General features: G+C 41.5%; 1 protein-coding gene across 2 annotated transcripts in view; it reads left to right on the top strand.

The window, feature by feature from the left end:
- Nucleotides 1-8,283: 8,283 nt before the first annotated feature.
- The window catches only part of ap1ar (adaptor related protein complex 1 associated regulatory protein), a 121,279-nt gene continuing 111,072 nt past the window's right edge, over nucleotides 8,284-18,490 (top strand). The window contains exon 1 of one of the 2 annotated variants that reach the window (XM_043697636.1): nucleotides 8,284-8,566. In XM_043697636.1, the coding sequence (XP_043553571.1) occupies nucleotides 8,433-8,566 (134 nt within the window). In that variant the 5' untranslated portion in view covers nucleotides 8,284-8,432. The remainder of the gene's footprint in view (nucleotides 8,567-18,490) is intronic. The other variant, XM_043697627.1, reaches the window with a different exon arrangement.

The raw sequence follows: 18,490 nt of genomic DNA, 5'->3' as shown, positions 1-18,490 counted from the left end.
AAGATTGCAGGTCAAGAAGGCGGTGCTGAGTCTGAGGGTTGGGACTGAGAAAAGGTGGGGGGAGGGGAAATGAGAAAGCTGGAGAAATCTGCATTCATCCCTTGTGGTTGAAGGGTTCCTAGGCGGAAGATGAGGCGCTCTTCCTCCAGGCGTCGTGTTGCCATGATCTGGCGATGAAGGAGGCCAAGGACCTGCACGTCCTTGGTGAAGTGGGAGGGGGAGTTAAAGTGTTCAGCCACGGGGCGGTTGGGTTGGTTGGTGCGGGTGTCCCAGAGGTGTTCTCTGAAATGTTCTGCAAGTAGGCGGCCTGTCTCCCCAATATAGAGGAGGCCACATCGGGTGCAGCGGATGCAGTAAATGATGTGTGTGGAGGTGCAGGTGAATTTCTGACGGATATGGAAGGATCCCTTGGGGTCGTGGAGGGAAGTGAGGGGGGAGGTGTGGGCGCAAGTTTTGCATTTCTCCGCCTCCACCCCCTCGCCGGCCTATCACCCTCACCTTAACCTCCTTCCACCTATCGTATTCCCAACACCCCTCTCCCAAGTCCCTCCTCCCTACCTTTTATCTTAGCCTGCTTGGCACACCCTCCTCATTCCTGAAGAAGGGCTTATGCCCAAAACGTCGATTCTCCTGCTCCTTTGATGCTGCCTGACCTGCTGCGCTTTTCCAGCAACACATTTTTAAGCTCTGATCTCCAGCATCTGCAGTCCTCACTTTCACCTGCAGCACAAAGCACATAATACAGAGAAAACCATTCTGAGAATCAAAATCAAGAAATAAATTATTTAAAGCATTGTGATGTTAAAATACATAAAAACATAACATTAGCAGCAATTTCAAATAGCTCAATCAGCTGGATGGCTGGTTTGTGATGTAGAGATATGCCAATACTCTATAAGGACCATAAGATTCAGCTCTCTGAGTCTGCTCCGACATTGAAATCATGGCTGATCTGATAATCTCCCATTCTATTTTCCTCTCTTGTCCCCATAACCCTTAATTCCCTTACAGATTAAAAAAATCTGTCTATCTCACTCTTGAATATACTTGATATACCCAGCCCCACAGCCCTCTGAGTAAAGAATTCCACAGCTTCACTACTGTCTGAGAGAAATTGCTCCGCATCTCTGTCTTGAATGTTCTGAAGAAGGGTCACGAGACTTGAAATGTTAGATCTGTTTTTTTTCTCCACAGATGCTGCCACACCTGCTGCGATTCTCCAACAATTTCTGTTTTTGGTTATTTCACATCTCCAATAGCCACAGTTCTTTATTTTATTTTGTTGTATGAACATGTATTGGATTCCTTTGCAGTGGGTCCAAAAATCATTAGGATACATGGGGTTAAATTGCTTAGCTCTTTCAATGGCCTCTTCTTATTCTGTAAGATTCTAATCCCATTTTACTTCTTCTTTTGTCACTTATATACTGACAAAACATGTTATTTCATTTTATGTTCTCTGACATTTTCTTTCCATATTTTCTCTCTACCTTCCCAATTGTTTAACTACTTTAATAAACTCATCATGTTCCCTTTGTCATCCTCTACTTTCTTTATATTTACCTTTTGTTGACATTTGTCTTCAGTTTCAATTTTATCTATTTTGTATTTATTCCAAGTATCTCATTGTTCATTAGTTTGTTTTTTTTTTGTAATAGAATATATTTTCCCTGCACTCTGTGGATTTCCCTTTTGTGTATTTTTTACTGTAGTTCCAAGTCTTTGAAGCAATTTTTTTAATCCAGATTTTTTAGTTCCATCATCATCTTCATGTTGTTAACTGCTTCCAGACCACTAATTTGGTCTTTGTATCACTTACATCTCCCAATTAATTTCTCACACCTTATTAATTGGGATTATGATGTAGATGTTTCTCTCCAACTTAGCTATGTTATCTGCTCCAGTTCAAATCCCTTTATTAGATCTAACAGCAGTTGCTGGTCTTCCCAGATATTCTATGAGTTGCATCATTCAGGTCATACTGGGGTTGGGCAGGTGCTAAAAATAGCCCTGCTGTTCAACATGCAGGTTTTAGTATATCAGTGTCTTACATCAGGATGGGGAATGGCAACTGCTATATTGGGCAGTGAAGCCCAATATAGCAGTTAATAATCAGCTCTTTTAAGGAGCCATTTGGGATTTTGATGAGGGTGCATGGATTGCATTCTGGGTCAGGGATAGATCAAGTGCAGGAGGCAGCAAAACAGTGGGGAGCCAGTCATGGCACCACCAACTTAGGAGGATCCATAAAAAAGGAGCAGAACTGAGAAGGACACCATGTCATTGGCACACAGGGGAAACAGGTTTCAGGGACAGTGAGCCTGGGCATACTCAAGCATTGCAAAGGGTTGTCACCATCTGAGCACGATGAAGAGAAAAAAGGAGTTAGAGTTCCCAAAATAATAAGGAGCCGATCAGCGTAAGGAAGATAATGGTGGTGTGACCATCAGATTATATGTCCAATGACGATGAGGACAATATTCTCCATGGAAGAGGCAAATCTCTGGGCACAAGAAGGCCAGAGGTGAAGGAAGAGTGCTCGGAAGGCAATGATGGTAATGCCTTCTTTCAGCATAGCATTGTCCATCAAAGATGGAGCTACCCAATCATGAAGGAGAGCAGGTGTGGCAGCTTCGGAGAACTCGGCAACTCTCAAGTCGCTGAGATTTGTGCCGTCATCATACAAGACTTCACATTTCACAGCACTGCTCCCCTGGCCCCATTGCTTTAAATGTTGTTAAGATCTAGCCCCTTCTGAATTTGAGTTGTGGACCTTAGTGACGTCTCACGAACAGCTGGATAATTCTGCCCCTTGCCGGACACTGATTTCCTATGTGTAAAATACATCCAATTCAGACAGACAGAACTTTCCACAGACAATAGTGGATTTCACCCCAGTCATTGGATTCTCCCAGGTACAGATCATCAATTGTACCCATGTCGCGGAATTACAGAACTGTTATGACACAGAAGAAGACCATTTGGCCATGGTGCCTGCCCTGTTTCTATTATCTACTGTCAATTTCCTGCACTTTCCCCATATCCCTGCGCACCACTTCTGTCCAAATAACCATCCAATCCCTCTAGGATGCCTCAGTTGAACCTGTCTCCACCACATTTCGAGGCAGTGCATTCTAAACCTTAACAGCTCGCTATGTGAGAAATGCATTCTTGCATCACGCTTGCTTCATTTGAACATCAAGCTGGGCAGTGACAGGCCATGTGTGATTCAGCAACATGAAGGAGTCTTGCTTCTTCAATGTTCAACTGATCTGCAACCACAACAACAGCTTCCTCTTTATGCATGTACTTACTTGCATAGCAGATGCTATGACTCCTTCAGTTTCTGCCGATCAATCAAATCTCTTCACAACCTACATGGATTCTCCGGTACAAGGGATATCTCTTGATGAGGTAGCTATCCATCCTCTTATGAGACCACAAGATATAGGCATGGGGTGCTCTAACTTATCCAGTTAGTTATCAAGTTTCTGAAAATGGGGTTTGAGTGTCTGGACTGGTTGAGTGGTACCCTGCAGCACACTCTTGCTGGGGTATTGTCCATGGAGGTGGTCTTAGAAAAACAAACGGTAATGGACCATGTATTGGAACAAAGGAGAAGTGTCTTTAAGAGGTGTAAATGTATAAAAGAAACACATCCAAAAACAAAATGGGGCAGAGGTTATGATCTGAAATTGTTGAACTCAATGTTGACTGTGAAGGAAGTAAAGTGCTTTTTTTTGTCTCGGCAACGTTGAACTCTGAACTAAATCGAAAAGCAGGACCTTGTGGGTGATGCTCCAGGTAAATACTCAAGGCATGTGCTAACTGTCAATGGCAAAGATTCTGGTAGAAACTGTAGGATTGTTGAGGGGACCATAAACAAATAAAAATGGGGGGAAGGCCGAGTTTAATAGAAAGCTAAACTGTTAAAGTCACTTATAGAAGAAATGTCAGCAAAGGTATTTGAAGAGATATCATTTTGGCTGGTTTGCATCACTTTAAATACTATTTGCTTGAGTTCAGTCAAAACAGGCCATAAAACCTTTAGCAGAGTTGGTAAAATCCACACAAGCCAGAAAGAATTACACTTTGCACTCAAAATGTTGGAGCTTAATTAAGTGGATTTCTTACAGATCTCGATGTATCTGATGGCCAACATTTGTTACTTGGCACATTGCTTTAAATGTTTTTAAGATCTGGCTCCTTCTAAATTTGAATTGTGGACCTTAGTGACATCTCACAAACAAGTGGATAATTCTGCCCCTTGCTGACCACTGATTCACATCCAAATCAGACAGACAGAATTTTCCATAGATAACATGGATTTCATCTTAATCATTGGAAATAAAATGTGGCATCTTGGGGTGTTCACATATCAGTTATCTCCTAGATCTCTGCAAACAATATAACTGTTTCAATTGATTTTCTGAGATCTGTAACTTCAGTTCATTGACCTGAAAGGTAGGTTAACCCAGATATTTTCAGGTGTTGGCTGACCTGCTGTGTATTTCCAGCATTTTCTGCTTTTCAAAAGAAAACATTGACCTAACCTGTGTGATGGGATGGCAAAGCAAACACAAAAACTGCTGGAGAAACTCAACAGGTCTGCTAAATATTTTGAATCTGGTAATTTTGTCTCTCTCCACATATGCTGCCAGACCTGCTGAGTCTCTCCAGGCCATTTGGTTTGCTTCAATTTCTAGCATTTGCAGTATTTTGCTTTTAAATAGAATAGTGACTGTGCCTGTGTGCAACCCCTGCAAGAAGATTCTTCATATTATGGATGATGTTCGACACAAATCCATTAGTATGTCCATTTTAAAAGTTTTTAATATTAGAAAAGTATTAAACTGTATAATATACACAAGTGAAACTAGTAAATAATTCTACATGGTTTTAAGAAATTATTCTCAACCATTTTAAATCAAGTTATTCACACATGGTGAACAAGACATTTACTAACATAAATGAAAGAACTGCTGATGCTGTAAATCTGAAACAAAAACAGAAGTTGGTTGCAAAACTCAGCAGGTCTGAGATGTTCACATATCAATTAGCTCTGAGATCTCTGCAAACAATATATCATTGTTTAAATTGATTTTCTGAGATCTGTAACAAATGTTCATTGATCTGAAAGATTAAACCAGTTTTTCTCAGTTGCTATCTGACCTGTAGTGGGAAGAAAGCAGAATTAATATTTTGAGTACGATGACTTGTCGTCAGAATATTTTCTAAAATCGTTTTCACCAAATATAGAAATGCAGTAGGAACAAAAACTAATCATTCCTTGTCCTACACCAGGACTTCCAATGTCCACTCCCCCAGATCAATGCCTAACCTAACTTTTTGCTTTTCATATGCACCATCATAACTGTTTCCTTACAAACCACTTATAACTATCTCCTTCCTTGGAATTGCAACTGCAAAAAACAAATCCCCTAATACTGCACTCACTCCTTCCACACATCGCCTTTCACTTAATCTCCTCATGTATTGTTTTTTGTTTTGCTCTCGTATGTTCTTACCACCACTGAATAATATTGTAAAATAACAGTGTTGAATAAAATCTGAAATCAGGTGGGAATAAAAAAATTCACTTAAGACTGATAAATCTCTATGGCCTGATAATCTACATTCCTGAGTACGTAAGAAAATGGCCTTCCATATAGTGGATGCATTTGAGGTCGTGTTTCAAAATTCTATAGCCTCTAGAACAGTTCCTACAGATGGATGGTAGCTAATGTAAACTGTATTATTTTTAAAATGCGAGGTAGAGTTGTTCAGGGAAGCCAGTGGATGTCGTTTGTTTGGACTTTCAGAAGGCTTTTGGCAAAGTCCCACATAAGAGATTAATGTGTAAAATTAAAGTGCATTGAATTGGAGGTAGTACATTGAGATGGAGATAAAATTGATTAGCAGACAGGAAGCAAAAAGTAGGAATAAATGGGTCTTTTTCTGAGTGGCAGGCAGTAACTAGTGGAGTACCACAGGGATCAATACTAGGACCCCAGCTATTCACAATATATGTTAAAGATTTAGATGAGGGAACTAAATATAACATCCCAAAATTTGCACATGACACAAAGCTGGGTGGAAGGGTGAGCTGTGAAGAGAATGTAAAGACATTGCAGTGTGATTTGGACAGGCCGAGTGAGTGGGCAAATACAGTATAAGATTACAGTATGGAAACAGGCCCTTCGGCCCAACGAGTCCACATTGACCCTCTGAAGAGCAACCCACCCAGACCTCTTCTCCCACCCTACATTTACCCCTGACTAATACACCTAACACTATGGACAATTTACTACATCCAATTCACCTGGCCTGCACGTCTTTGCAATTGTGGGAGGAGACCAGAGCACCTGGAGGAAACCCACGCAGATACAGGGAGAATGTGCAAACTCCACACAGTCACCTGAGGTGGGAATCGATGCGGGGTCCCTGGTGCTATGAGGCAACAGTGCTAACCACCGAGCCACCGTGCCACCCCATATATTATCCATTTTTAATGGCTCTAAAGAGAGGGCAATGTTCAGTGAGACCTAGGTGTCTTTGCTCACCAGCCATTGAACATAAGCACACAGGAGCAGCAGTGAGTCAAAAGGGCAAACACCACATTGGCCTTCAGAGTGAGAGGACTCAAGTGCAGGAATAAGGATATCTTGCTGCAATCATACAGAGCATTGGTGAGCCTATACCTGGAATATTATCTACAGTTCTAGTCTCCTCATCTGAGAACGGATGTTCTTGCTATAGAAGGAAGACAGCGAAGGTTTACTACATTGATTCCTGGGATGGCAAGACTGACGTATGAGGAGAGACTGAGACAGTTGGAAGCAGTTGTATTCACTGGAAGCAGAAACAGAAATTGCTGGAAAAGTTCAGCAGGTCTGGCAGCATCTGTGGAGAGAAATCAGAGTTAACTTTTCGGATCCAGTGACCTTTCCTCATAATTGATTTCTCTCCACAGATGCTATCAGACCTGCTGAGTTTTTCTAGCAAATGCTATTTTTGCTTCTGATTTCCAGCATCCGCAGTTCTTTTGCTTTTTATTTTGTATTCACTGGAGTTTAGAATAATGAAGGTGATCTTATAGAAACCTATAAAATTTGAACAGGAGTAGACAGCTGAGATGCAGAAAGAATGTTCCAGACGGGGGAGGAGTCCAGAACAAGAGGTCATAGTTTAAGGATAACAGGTAAACATTTTAATTAGAATGAGATGAAGAGAAATTGCTCCTCCCAGAGTCTAGAATTCAGCACCATAGAAAGTGGTTGAGACCAAAACATTGTGTGTTTTCAAGAAGGAGATAGAAATAGATCGAGTGGCTAAAGGGATATGGGGTGGGAGGGGGTCTGCTGAGGGATTAGATTCAATATGCCTCCTTCACAGCAGCTGCAGCATTAACAAGGGATTCCAATTCCTTATTAAACCACGGCTCCCTCACACGACCCTTTCCTCCCTGCCTGACGGGTACATACTTATCAAGGACACTCAATAGTTGCTCCTTGAACAAGCTCCACATATCAATTGTGCCCATGCCTTGAAGCTTACTTTTCCAAGCCACACATCCTAGGTCGTGCCTCACTGCATCATAATTTCCCTGCCCCCAGCTGTAACTCTTGCCCTGCAGTGCACACTTATCCCTCTCCATCTTTCCTTGATGGATCAGATGCTGTAATGAAGTGCACGAGCTCCAATACATGGGTGCCTGTAAGAATCTACAGAAGGTGGTGCACACAGCCCAGACCATCACGGAAGCCAAACTTCCATCCGTGGACTCTATTTGCATGGCTCGCTGCCATTGAAAGGCTACCAACAGCATCCCATTCTGGTAATGATCTCCTACAACCTCTTCCATCAGGCATCAGACAGAGGCTTGAACACATGCACCAACAGTTCTTCCTGGCTGTTATTAGACTGATGAATGGACTCACTAACTTCAAATAATGCTGATCTTGCTAACATTGGTGTCGCCCAGCATACACCCTGTGCAATGTAACCTGTATGCCTCTGTTGAAGTCTTTTTGTTGTGTACGTCCTTGCCTACCATCATCTGCCTGTACTGTTCCAAAACAAAAGTTTTTCACTGTACTTCGATATACGTGACTATCAATCAACCCGCGCTGGTTGTGCTACTACACACTGCCACCAGAGGGAGGTGTGGAGCCGGGGAGGCAGCTCTGGACGGACCAGGCTGAAGCAGGGAGGAGGGTGGCAGCGCCCTCTGCGGTCTGGAGGAGGCGGTGGCCCAGTCGCCGGCGAGGGCAACGCGGTTACGTCAGCCGCCGGTGTCCCGGGATTGCCGGAAGACGCTGCGCGAGTTGGTGATGGGCAGGCGCGTGCCGGAGTCCTGGGGTTTGCAGCAGCGGTAGCTGCCTGCCGCTGAGTCCGGTTTATTGTAAACTCCGGCCGGATGGGCTTGTCTTATGGATGTGGGCTCCCACTTCCTTCTAGCCCAGTGTCTTATTGCTGACCGAAGAGCATGTGCCATGGGGAACTGCTGGACTCAGTGCTGTCGGTTGTTCAGGAAGGAGGCCAACAGGATCCAGCGAAGTGGAGGGTTAGTCTTTAAATCATTGTTCATAATGCAGCTGTTGTGTTTTAATCATGCAGCATGAAGGGTTTAAAATGAACAGGCAACTAGCCTGTCCAACTCGGTCGTTCAATAGTTAAATGTTTCGTGCATACCTGTTATTTTTTTCTTTTTGTTACAGTTGTCAGGCACGGAGGGGTGTGCTCTGGTTAAAGCTACTTATTTCTTTATTTGACGAAGCAGTTTTTATATGCTTGTCAAGGTGGTCCTCGTGTTCGTCTTTGCTTTGTCATGCAGGGATGGGGTGCAACTTGCTCGTCATCCTCTCCCATTATTTAAATACATCTATTCACTGCACAATGATGTCACTTTTCGCAACAAATACATCCTCATCACTCACTCAGGAAATTTATATGATTAAAAGTAGAGAAAGATGCCATTTGTAACTTTGGCATTTAGATCAGGTAAGTTTTAAAACAAACAAAATGCACCTTGTGTCCCATAGTCGGTGGTTGTGAAATCATGGAATGAATGGTGGAAATGTGGCATTCTTCCATTGTTCAAAACAAAACTTCTAATTATTTGGAAACTTTGTATGATTTATGATTTGGAGATGCCGGTGTTGGTCTGGGGTGTACAAAGTTAAAAATCACACTACACCAGGTCATAATCCAACAGGTTTAATTGGAAGCACGCTAGTTTTCGGAGCGACAATCACCTGATGAAGGAGCGTCGCTCCGAAAGCTAGTGTGCTTCCAATTAAACCTGTTGGACTATAACCTGGTGTTGTGAGATTTTTAACTTTGTATGATTTATGTTGTGTTCATGAGATTAAATGCCACCTTGTTGCTAGTGCAATTAAAGTTGAAAAACATTTCAAATGTTAAGTTTCTATGTGGTCTGCTTTTTTTTTAGTGGGGCTCCAAAATATTCTTTGCAAAATGCACTGTGTCCTATCTGTAGTAGAGAGGAGTGCATTTAATTCCTTCACTTGAGGTGGTAGGAACTTGAGTCTGACTTAGTCCTATTTGTTCTATTAATTTATTAATCCTTTTACTTTAGCCCTATTTGTTCCTTTCCCATACCCACATCCCCCCTCAAAAGTCTGAGTATGTATAGACCATGTTAAATGATCAGACATCCAGTGTTAATAACTTGTTCAAAATTGTTTCCTCTTATGGTATTAGTGTTACATATTGCTGATTTTGGGCAGCTCGCATGCTGTGTGGACAATGTCGTCACGGTAGCCTCATTCCTTGTAGCAATTGCCATAAAATTTGCACATTATTTAACTAAAAAAATCAGCAGTCCATTAAATGACTGCATTTTTGATCTCACTGGATAATTTGACGTTCAGTTAAATGTTGTAATGGCCAGAGAATGGAATGAATCTGGTCTAATATCTCATTGCAGTCTCTCTTTCCTTCAGTACAATGTATGTCGACTATGCATTGACTTAGTAGAGCAGATTAGGAAGAGAGTAAACTGCATGTTGTACTGCCATAACTTCCTGAAGAACTGTGACATTTCACTTCTCACATAAGCCAGCCTTTGAAAAAGTTACCATATTATGGCAGGGCTGTTCTGTGAGCTTGCAACTATGAGATGGAGCAGAAAATTTAAAACATTAATCTTCACATCAATCTATACTAGATTTAAATCCAAATCCCTGAAGTGATTGCTGAATATTGTTTTAATGTAACATTATAGAATAAGAAATAGGAATTGGTGTAGACCATGCGGCTCTTCAAACCTATTCTACCTTCAGACATATTCCCATTTGTTTTAATTCCTGAAAATCAACACTCAGTCTTGAACATATTCAATGAGTTTGGGGTAATGGATTCGAAAGTTTGGGTGAAGAAGTTCATCTTTGCCTCTGTGCTAAATAGGCGACCCATTATTGAGAGAGTGTAATCTTGTGTTGTAGATTCCAAAGTCCCGGAATAATTTTCTCAGCATCTAATCTGTCAAGTGCCCTAACGATTTTATCGTTCAATAAGATCACGTCATTTTTCCAGACCCCAGGGTATAAAAACCAAGTCTAATCAATCTCTTTTCCAGACAATCCCCTCATCCCAGGACCCTTTGGCATTAGTAATTATTTGTTGTTTCCCTCTAAGGAATGCAATGTCTTTCCTTTGAGGAAACCAACACAGAGCCCAGTCCACCAGATGTAGTCTCACCAACGAGTATGATTGCGGTGAATTGGCTTCCTGTTGTGCTCTAACCCCTTTGTAATTAAATCTAACATGCCATTTTTGTTTTGTAGTTGATTGCTGTACTTGCATGTTAATTGCTATGTGTATAAAGGACAACTAAATTCTTTTGAATGTGAACATTTCCCAGTTTTCTCACCATTCAGGATATAAAATTCGTAGGTACACACTGTACAACATGGGCTGAGATAAGTTGTAGTAAATGTAGTAATCAGTGTACCTGTAAAAATATGAATAGTCTCTGGGGACCAGTGCTTGGACCTTGCTGTCTAACCTTTTATCAATTGAAACCAAATCTGAAAACGTTGACGCATTTGTTGACACCACTATAGTTAGGCTGAGAATGCAATAAAAATTGCAATGCATTATGAATTCGACCAAATAAAAAGCTTGTTAGATTTACCACCACAAAATTTAAAGTAAATACAAAAGTTGAAAAAAAGTACAAGTTAAGAGTACAAGAGGTTCTGAATTGAGGATGAAGTAGTTCATGTCAATGACTCTGAAACAGAAGTGCTTAAAATCTAAACGAGTTACATAGTTTTGAAATAAGCTCTTATCTCCCCCAGTGTCTTCTAACCTATCAACCTAGTTGCTTGTCCTCTTGGACCGAGTCTAATCTCCCATTATTTTAAAGCTCCCAATTAAATCTCTTTAAAGTCTGCAATTTCAAAGTGCAAAATTACTGCCCTTTTAACTCATTCGGGTAAGAAAGGGTCACTAAATTAGGTGTTGACCAAATGATCCTCCTCTGAATTTTCTGTGGCGTCTTTATTAACCTCCAGTATGTGTAGACTTCAAAACTGGTCACAGTATTTCAACTGTATCCTCACCAAGCCCTTAATCAAAGCAGGTAGGCCACAGATTGGATGTAATCCTATTGAGAGTGTATCCTATGTTCCTATTAATGTTTTATGTTGTGCATGATTTCTTAGTTGCACTGCGTATATTCTGGGTTATCGCTCAATTGCTCCCTGAACAATTTAGAGGGAGCATTGACCCTGGCACCTTATGTACTTCTGCAATTTTCTGGCAACACTGGTGATGAACTTTCAATCACTGTGTGCTATAGCTTTTGGATCCTTTTCCTAACAGCAACCTTGAGCACATTTATGCCTCGCTGGGCTGGTTCCCCGGGAAATCAAGGCCTACTATTCCCAAGTCATCACAAAAGTTAAAGATCTTGAAAAGTACACTGAATTCTCCAATTTGCTTGTCTTTTAGACCCAGGTTGATACAAAACACTTAACAAGGATTGCTATTGGCTATACATAAATAGATCTGAACTACAGAGAAATAATTATGAACTGTAGACATAAAGTCTGTGAGTTAAAATTCTAGCCCCCTTAAAAACGCTCCCTTTGTGTACACAGGAAGCCACAGGAAAATAATGGGTGTTTTGGGTGGACGGAAAGACTTGGAAGATCATTCGGTGATTTCTATCTGTAGGGGTTTGCTGGGATGATCCCATTGCTGATCAGAACACTGCTGCTTGGTCTTTCTTCAGGTACTTTCACTTGTTTACAGGAGGCATAGGGTGTCTGGTTCACAATGAAAGGTCTTAAACTTAGTCATTAACAATTACAGTTTACAGCAATTGGAAAGGGGAAATAGATTGGCAATCTTCAGATTTGAGGTACATTTTACTGCAGAGTAAAAACTGTCCTTCTCTGCCAGAGGTCAAAGGTTTCTGCCGGAATGTTCACAAAGCCAAGCTGTTTGGTTACCTGGGAGCCAATCACCCAATTGTTGGTAGGCAAAAGACCTTTCTCATTGGTCTGTGAGCTACTGATCAGTTATCAATCAGCTACTTGCCATTTGCTAAAACGCCAATTGTGCACATTGATTTGAGCTCATGTCCAAACCAGGCTTCCACTAGTCTTTGAACAAACATCTGTGTGAACGGTATTTAGAATAAATGTTAGGTTACGTGCTTTTAAGAAGAACTGCAATCCTTCAATAGTCATTGGTTTTTCAAACCATTTCTTTACAATTTCAGTCCACAAAGAAAATCTACAGAAAAATAAAAAGCTAGTTTCTTTATGCTTCCATCCTTTTAAAACAAAATGAAATAACACTACAAAATATGAGAACACCAAACAACACAACATAACTTGCATCTATATTCTTCCTCCCTTTTATATATTGTTAGCAGTGCCTAAATCTTTAACTTATTCCAATGTCTTCCACCGGACAGACTCCATTGAATAGTCTCACAACACCAGGTTATAGTCCAACAGGTTGATGATCCACCTAATGAAGGAGCGGTGCTCCGAAAGCTAGGGTGCTTCCAATTAAACCTGTTGGACTATAACCTAGTGTTGTGTGATTTTTAATTTTGTATACCCCACTCCAACACCAGCATCTCCAAATCTTGAATAGTCTCATGTTCTGAGTTTTGAACTTTTCAACACTTTATGGTTAGTGTAATTTGTAGTTCCTTGTTCGTGTGTTGGATATAGATTCCAAAGTGTTGAAGAACCAACAACAATCCCAAACTGTCTCAAAGTTAACTGACTACTTCTGAGACAGGTTTAGTTTCTTAGAGAAGTAATCTGCTGGCGTTTTCTATTCCCAATTCTTCATGCTGCAGCAACACTTGATCTACCACACGTCACTAGCATCAACCACCATTTTGAAAGATCCAGAAAAATTAGTGACAGTCAACACTGTCGTCTTTACTGAGGATTGCTTTCAGCTTCTCGAAGGCTGTTTGGCATTCAGATGATCATATCACTTTTGCATGCTTCTTTAACACATATTAAAGGTGCACAATTTCAGTAGAAAACTGTATGTTTGTGGTAAAATTCACAAATTTTTAAAAAATCTCATGCTTTTTCATTTAATTTTATAACTGGGCAATTTTACTGGTGCCTTCATTTTCACTGTCATGGTTAGCATTTTTTTCTTGTCCTGCGGTATGTCCTAAGTAAGTTAGTCTTGCTTTTCCAAATTCACTTAGCTAAATTTATTACTGAACCAGCCAACTGTAACTGCTTAAACAAGACTTCTGCTTGTCCCGTGTGCATTTTATTAAGAAATACCACAATAAACAAATCTCAACTATGACTTCATTCATAAACCTCTCAAATGTAGCTGGACCATCGTTTAACTCAAATTTGATTACTCGACATTGGTACAAACTGTTTGGAGTTACACAAGTGAATACTTATTTAGACCTAGCTGTGAGTAGCACTCAACAGCACCCTTTGAAAAGATTGATCTTCGAAAGGGATGAGGCATAGCCAACCTTATCAGTGTAATCTTCTGACAGTGGAATTGGGTACAAATCTGTCTATGTTACAGCATTTACCTTTCTATAATCTATGTCGAGTCTATAATAATCCATCTGGTTTTGGAGCTAACACTTTTCGTGAGCTCTAGATGGTTCAACAAGTTCAGTCATGTCCTGAATCTCTGACTCTAGCTGAACGTGCTTTTTGTATCAGTCCTGACTCTCCTACATCAATATCATGTCTGACAGGTGGAGTATATCCAGTTGTATCTCTGCAGATTACCTTATACTTACTCAGTAGTCTCGCATTGTCCTTTCTCTAAATATAAGAGCACAATATCTAACTGAATCATAGAATCATACAGTGCAGAAGAGGACCTTCAGCCCGTTGAGTCTGCACTGACAAGTAAGAATTACCCGATCTTTAATTTGATCCCATTTACCAGTACCTGGTCCATACCTTTGAATGTTGTGACATGCCAAGTGTTCATCCAGGTTTTGAAGGATGTGAGGCAACTCGCCTCCATCTCCCTCCAAGGCAGCACATTCCAGACTGTCACCACCCTCTGGGTAACACGCACCTTCTCCTCTTTCTGTCCGCTCTTTCCCCCTCCCCCCCCCACCCCCACCCCCAAAAGAAAATATCTGTCCCTTACCTAGAACCCTTGTGGCTGCCTCTTCAATTAAGGGGAATGACTGCTCCTTATCCATTCTGACTGTGTCCCTCATAATCTTGTACACCTCAATCAGACCACCCAATGAATCTTCTCTGCACCCTTCAGTGCAATCATCTCTTTTCTCTAAAACAGTGACCAAAACTACACACACAACTCTAGCTGTCCTAATATTACTGGATTAGCTAATCAAACTGTAGGAGATTATTTTTGATAACTATTTACTTGTCTTTCCACCTCACTCTTATTCTCTCTATCATTTTCCACTACTCTTACCACCTGATGTCCTTGTTCCTTCTTATCATTTTTCTTACGATGGTACTTGTTCAGCATGTTTCTTTGACATAACTGATTTTACTTCCGCAATCGAAAGTATTTATTAGGTGAGTCACTTTACAAGTCCTAATAACTAATTTGTGTGAACCGCTGAATTTCGCTTTCTAGAGTTCACCTGACAAAGGCGACAATCTCAATCCTTCACCTCCCACTTGAAATACTCTTATTGTTGAATGTTTATCTGGCCATTCTCGTTTATGAACCTTAGGAGCATATAAGTAGCACAAAAATATTTCTGAGAGTCATCTTTTTGAACTATCCTAACCCTTAAATAGCATTTAAGCTTTGCCACCATCTGATTGCAGTTTTACTGTGATCTCTAGTGATGCTCTTGATTTAACTATTGCTTTGGTCACTACACGTGATGAGAAAGTACTCTGTAAAAGAAAGGCATGTTATTCCTCAAGCTTGTGCTGTGCTTCGTTAGAATATGGCAACAGGCCTAAGCGCATTTCTTAGCATGGGAGCAAGGTAGTTATTGAAATGGCAAGGGACTGGAAGGTTAGGATCATTCTTCCAGGTAGAGCGGAGATGTTCTGCAAAGTGATCACCTGGTCTGCATTTGGTCTCGCACATTGTGAGCAGCAAATTGCATAGACCTCATAGACTGCAACCTAATAGTATCTTGTTGGGTTCTTGGGATATCCCAAACAGCATTTCTTCTAATCTTTGTATCAGCTGCATGGACCTTCAAAGCCCATGCATGGCAGAGATGGAAGTCAGTTCTGTGATTGGCATATTGATGGCAATCGCCATGCTCTTTACAGCAAATAAGTCACCATTAAAGTATACAATTATGTGAAGGACATGGGCAGGGAGTATTTTATTCGGTTAATCAAATGCCGGATAGGATAGTTTAGCCAGACATCAAGACCTTGCGATCTTGCCGGATATTCTGATATTCAGATAATCAAATGTCAGACAATCGAGGTTCCTTGCAAAATGTCCATATTACAGAGGAGGAAGTGCTGGATGTCTTGAAAGGTGTAAAAGTGGATAAATCCCCAGGACCTGTACCCTAGAACTCTGTGGGAAGCTAGAGAAGTGATTGCTGGGCATCTTGATGAGATATTTGTATCATCGATAATCACAAGTGAGGTGCGGAAGACTGGAGGTTGGCTAACATGCCACTGTTTAAGAAGGTCAGGCAGCATCCAGGGAACAGGAGAATCGACGTTTCGGGCATAAGCCCTTCTTCACCCAACACCTCACCATCGGCATAAGTTTCCAGAGTTGCTGTCAGTTATGATGAAGAGTTACTGGACTTGAAACGTTAACTCTGCATCTCCCACAGATGCTTCCAGATCTGCTGTGTTTTACGAGCAATTACCATTTTTGTTAAACAAAGAAGCATATTATCTGAATGGTAAGAGATTGCAGATCTCTGAGATGCAGAGGGATTTGAACTGCAGAAGTCTAGCGTGCAGGTGCAACAGGTAAATAGGAAAGCTATTGAACATCATTTGTCACTGCGAGGGGAATGGAATGTATTCCAACTAATGTTAGAATCTAGAATTCAGCGTCACTGTTTAAAAATAAGGGGTTGCTCTGTAAAACAGAAATGAGGCAATTTTGTTTTCAGGGGGTTGAGAATCTTTGAAAATCTGTATGTGAAAAGGGGGGTGAAAGCAAAGTTTTTTTTTAGGGGAGAAATTGCTAGATTCATATTAAACAAGGGAGTAAAAGGTTGTCAAGGGTAGGCAGTAAAGTGGATCTGAGGTTACAGTTCAGTCATTATCTTAATAAATGGCACTACAAGCTCAAGAAGCTGAATGGTCTACTCCTGCCCCTTGAACATGTATTTGTGTGTCGGTGGGAAAAAGTAATGCAGTTGTTGCAACATGCACTTACATTGATTCCCCAAAGGCAGTCGATAGTCTGGTCACTGTAACCACAGCTTACAGGACATTCCTCAATAATGTCAATGGCAAATGCAGGCCCTAACCCAAGCAGCTGCCTGCCCAAGGGGAGTTAACACAATCTACACAGTGTTGCTTGAAACAGCTACACGTAAATGAAGTTTTCTCCCACTATCCTATCTGCTTTAGTGGGTGAAGGGTTCCACTCTCATGTTCCTGCCTGTTTGGTCCTGTGGAGAGTTTATTAATGTTTCTCTCTGGTCTGAATATGCCCCCGGTCTCAGGATATTGGACTGCATGGATATGTAACCTGATCACGCAAATGCATGATAAATTCTTGTGGTAGAATATTCTTGTTGTGGAATTAAGTATAAAATCTTTTGGTTTCTCTGGTGGCAAGCTTGGAGGGGAATTTATTCAGGTGGTACCTAAACCACACAGCATGACCACCTTCACCAGAATTTCATTCCTGGCAGGAATTCCAAGATGAAACTTTATGCCACACTCTCAAATCAGCCCTTATGTTGTCAGGGAATCACCAGTTTAAGGCCTTATCATGCCAGCAATGGTATTAATCTTGTAGGTGGATTTGTCACCATGCAGTCAGCTTGGCACCTCTGGGAGAGTTGCCCTTCAATCAAAGGTACTAAATATCAAATTGCAGAATCAGACATCAGAAGAATGTTGGGAGCAACCAAGAGCATGCCTCTTGATATTGAACAACTCCTGGCCTCTCATTGGACCTGCCTCCAGGGTCTTCATTCTAGGAGTGGCCACCTAACGACTGCCTGATTGACTTATAAGTCAATTCCTGAAGAAGGGCTTATGCCCGAAACGTCGATTCTCCTGTTCCTTGGATGCTGCCTGACCTGCTGCGCTTTTCCAGCAACACATTTTCAGCTCTGATCTCCAGCATCTGCAGCCCTCACTTTCTCACCCAAGTGGAGAGGATTGTTAAGAAAGTATATGATAATTTGGCTTTCATTAACAGGGGGATCGAGTTTAAGAGCCGCAAGGTTTTGCTGCAGCTCTATAAAACCTTAGTGAGACCACACTTGGACTATTGTGTCCAGTTCTGGCCGCCCTATTACAGGAAAGATACAGAGGCGTTGGAAATGGTACAAAAGAAGGTTTACCAGGAAGCTGCCTGGACTGGAAGGCTCATCTTATGACTAAGCTTGGACTTTTCTCTCTGGAGAGGAGGAGGAACAGAGGTGACCTGATCAAGGTATACAAGGTAATGAGAGCGCATGGACAGAATCGATAGCCAGGGATTTTTCCCCAGGGCAGGACTGACTGGTACGACGGGTCATAGTTTTAAGGTGTTTGGAGGAAGGTATAAGAGGTAGGTTCTTTACACAGTTGTGAATGCATGGAATGCGGTGCCAGCAATGGTGGTGGAAGCAGGGTCATTAGGGACATTTAAGTGACTGCTAGACATGTACACGAACAGCAGCGAATTGAGGGGAGCACAGAGATGTACAACCCTTCAGTCCAATCTGTCCACACCAACCAGATATCCCAACCCAATCTCGTCCCACCTGCCAGCACCTGGCCCATATCCCTCCAAACCCTTCCTATTCATATACCCATCCAAATGCCTCTTAAACGTTGCAATTGTACCAGCC

The sequence above is a fragment of the Chiloscyllium plagiosum genome, chromosome 1, assembly GCF_004010195.1.
Source record: "Chiloscyllium plagiosum isolate BGI_BamShark_2017 chromosome 1, ASM401019v2, whole genome shotgun sequence".
Taxonomy (NCBI): Eukaryota; Metazoa; Chordata; class Chondrichthyes; order Orectolobiformes; family Hemiscylliidae; genus Chiloscyllium; species Chiloscyllium plagiosum.
Note: the sequence above shows the minus strand (reverse complement) of the source record. Positions and strands in the feature narration are given on the sequence as shown.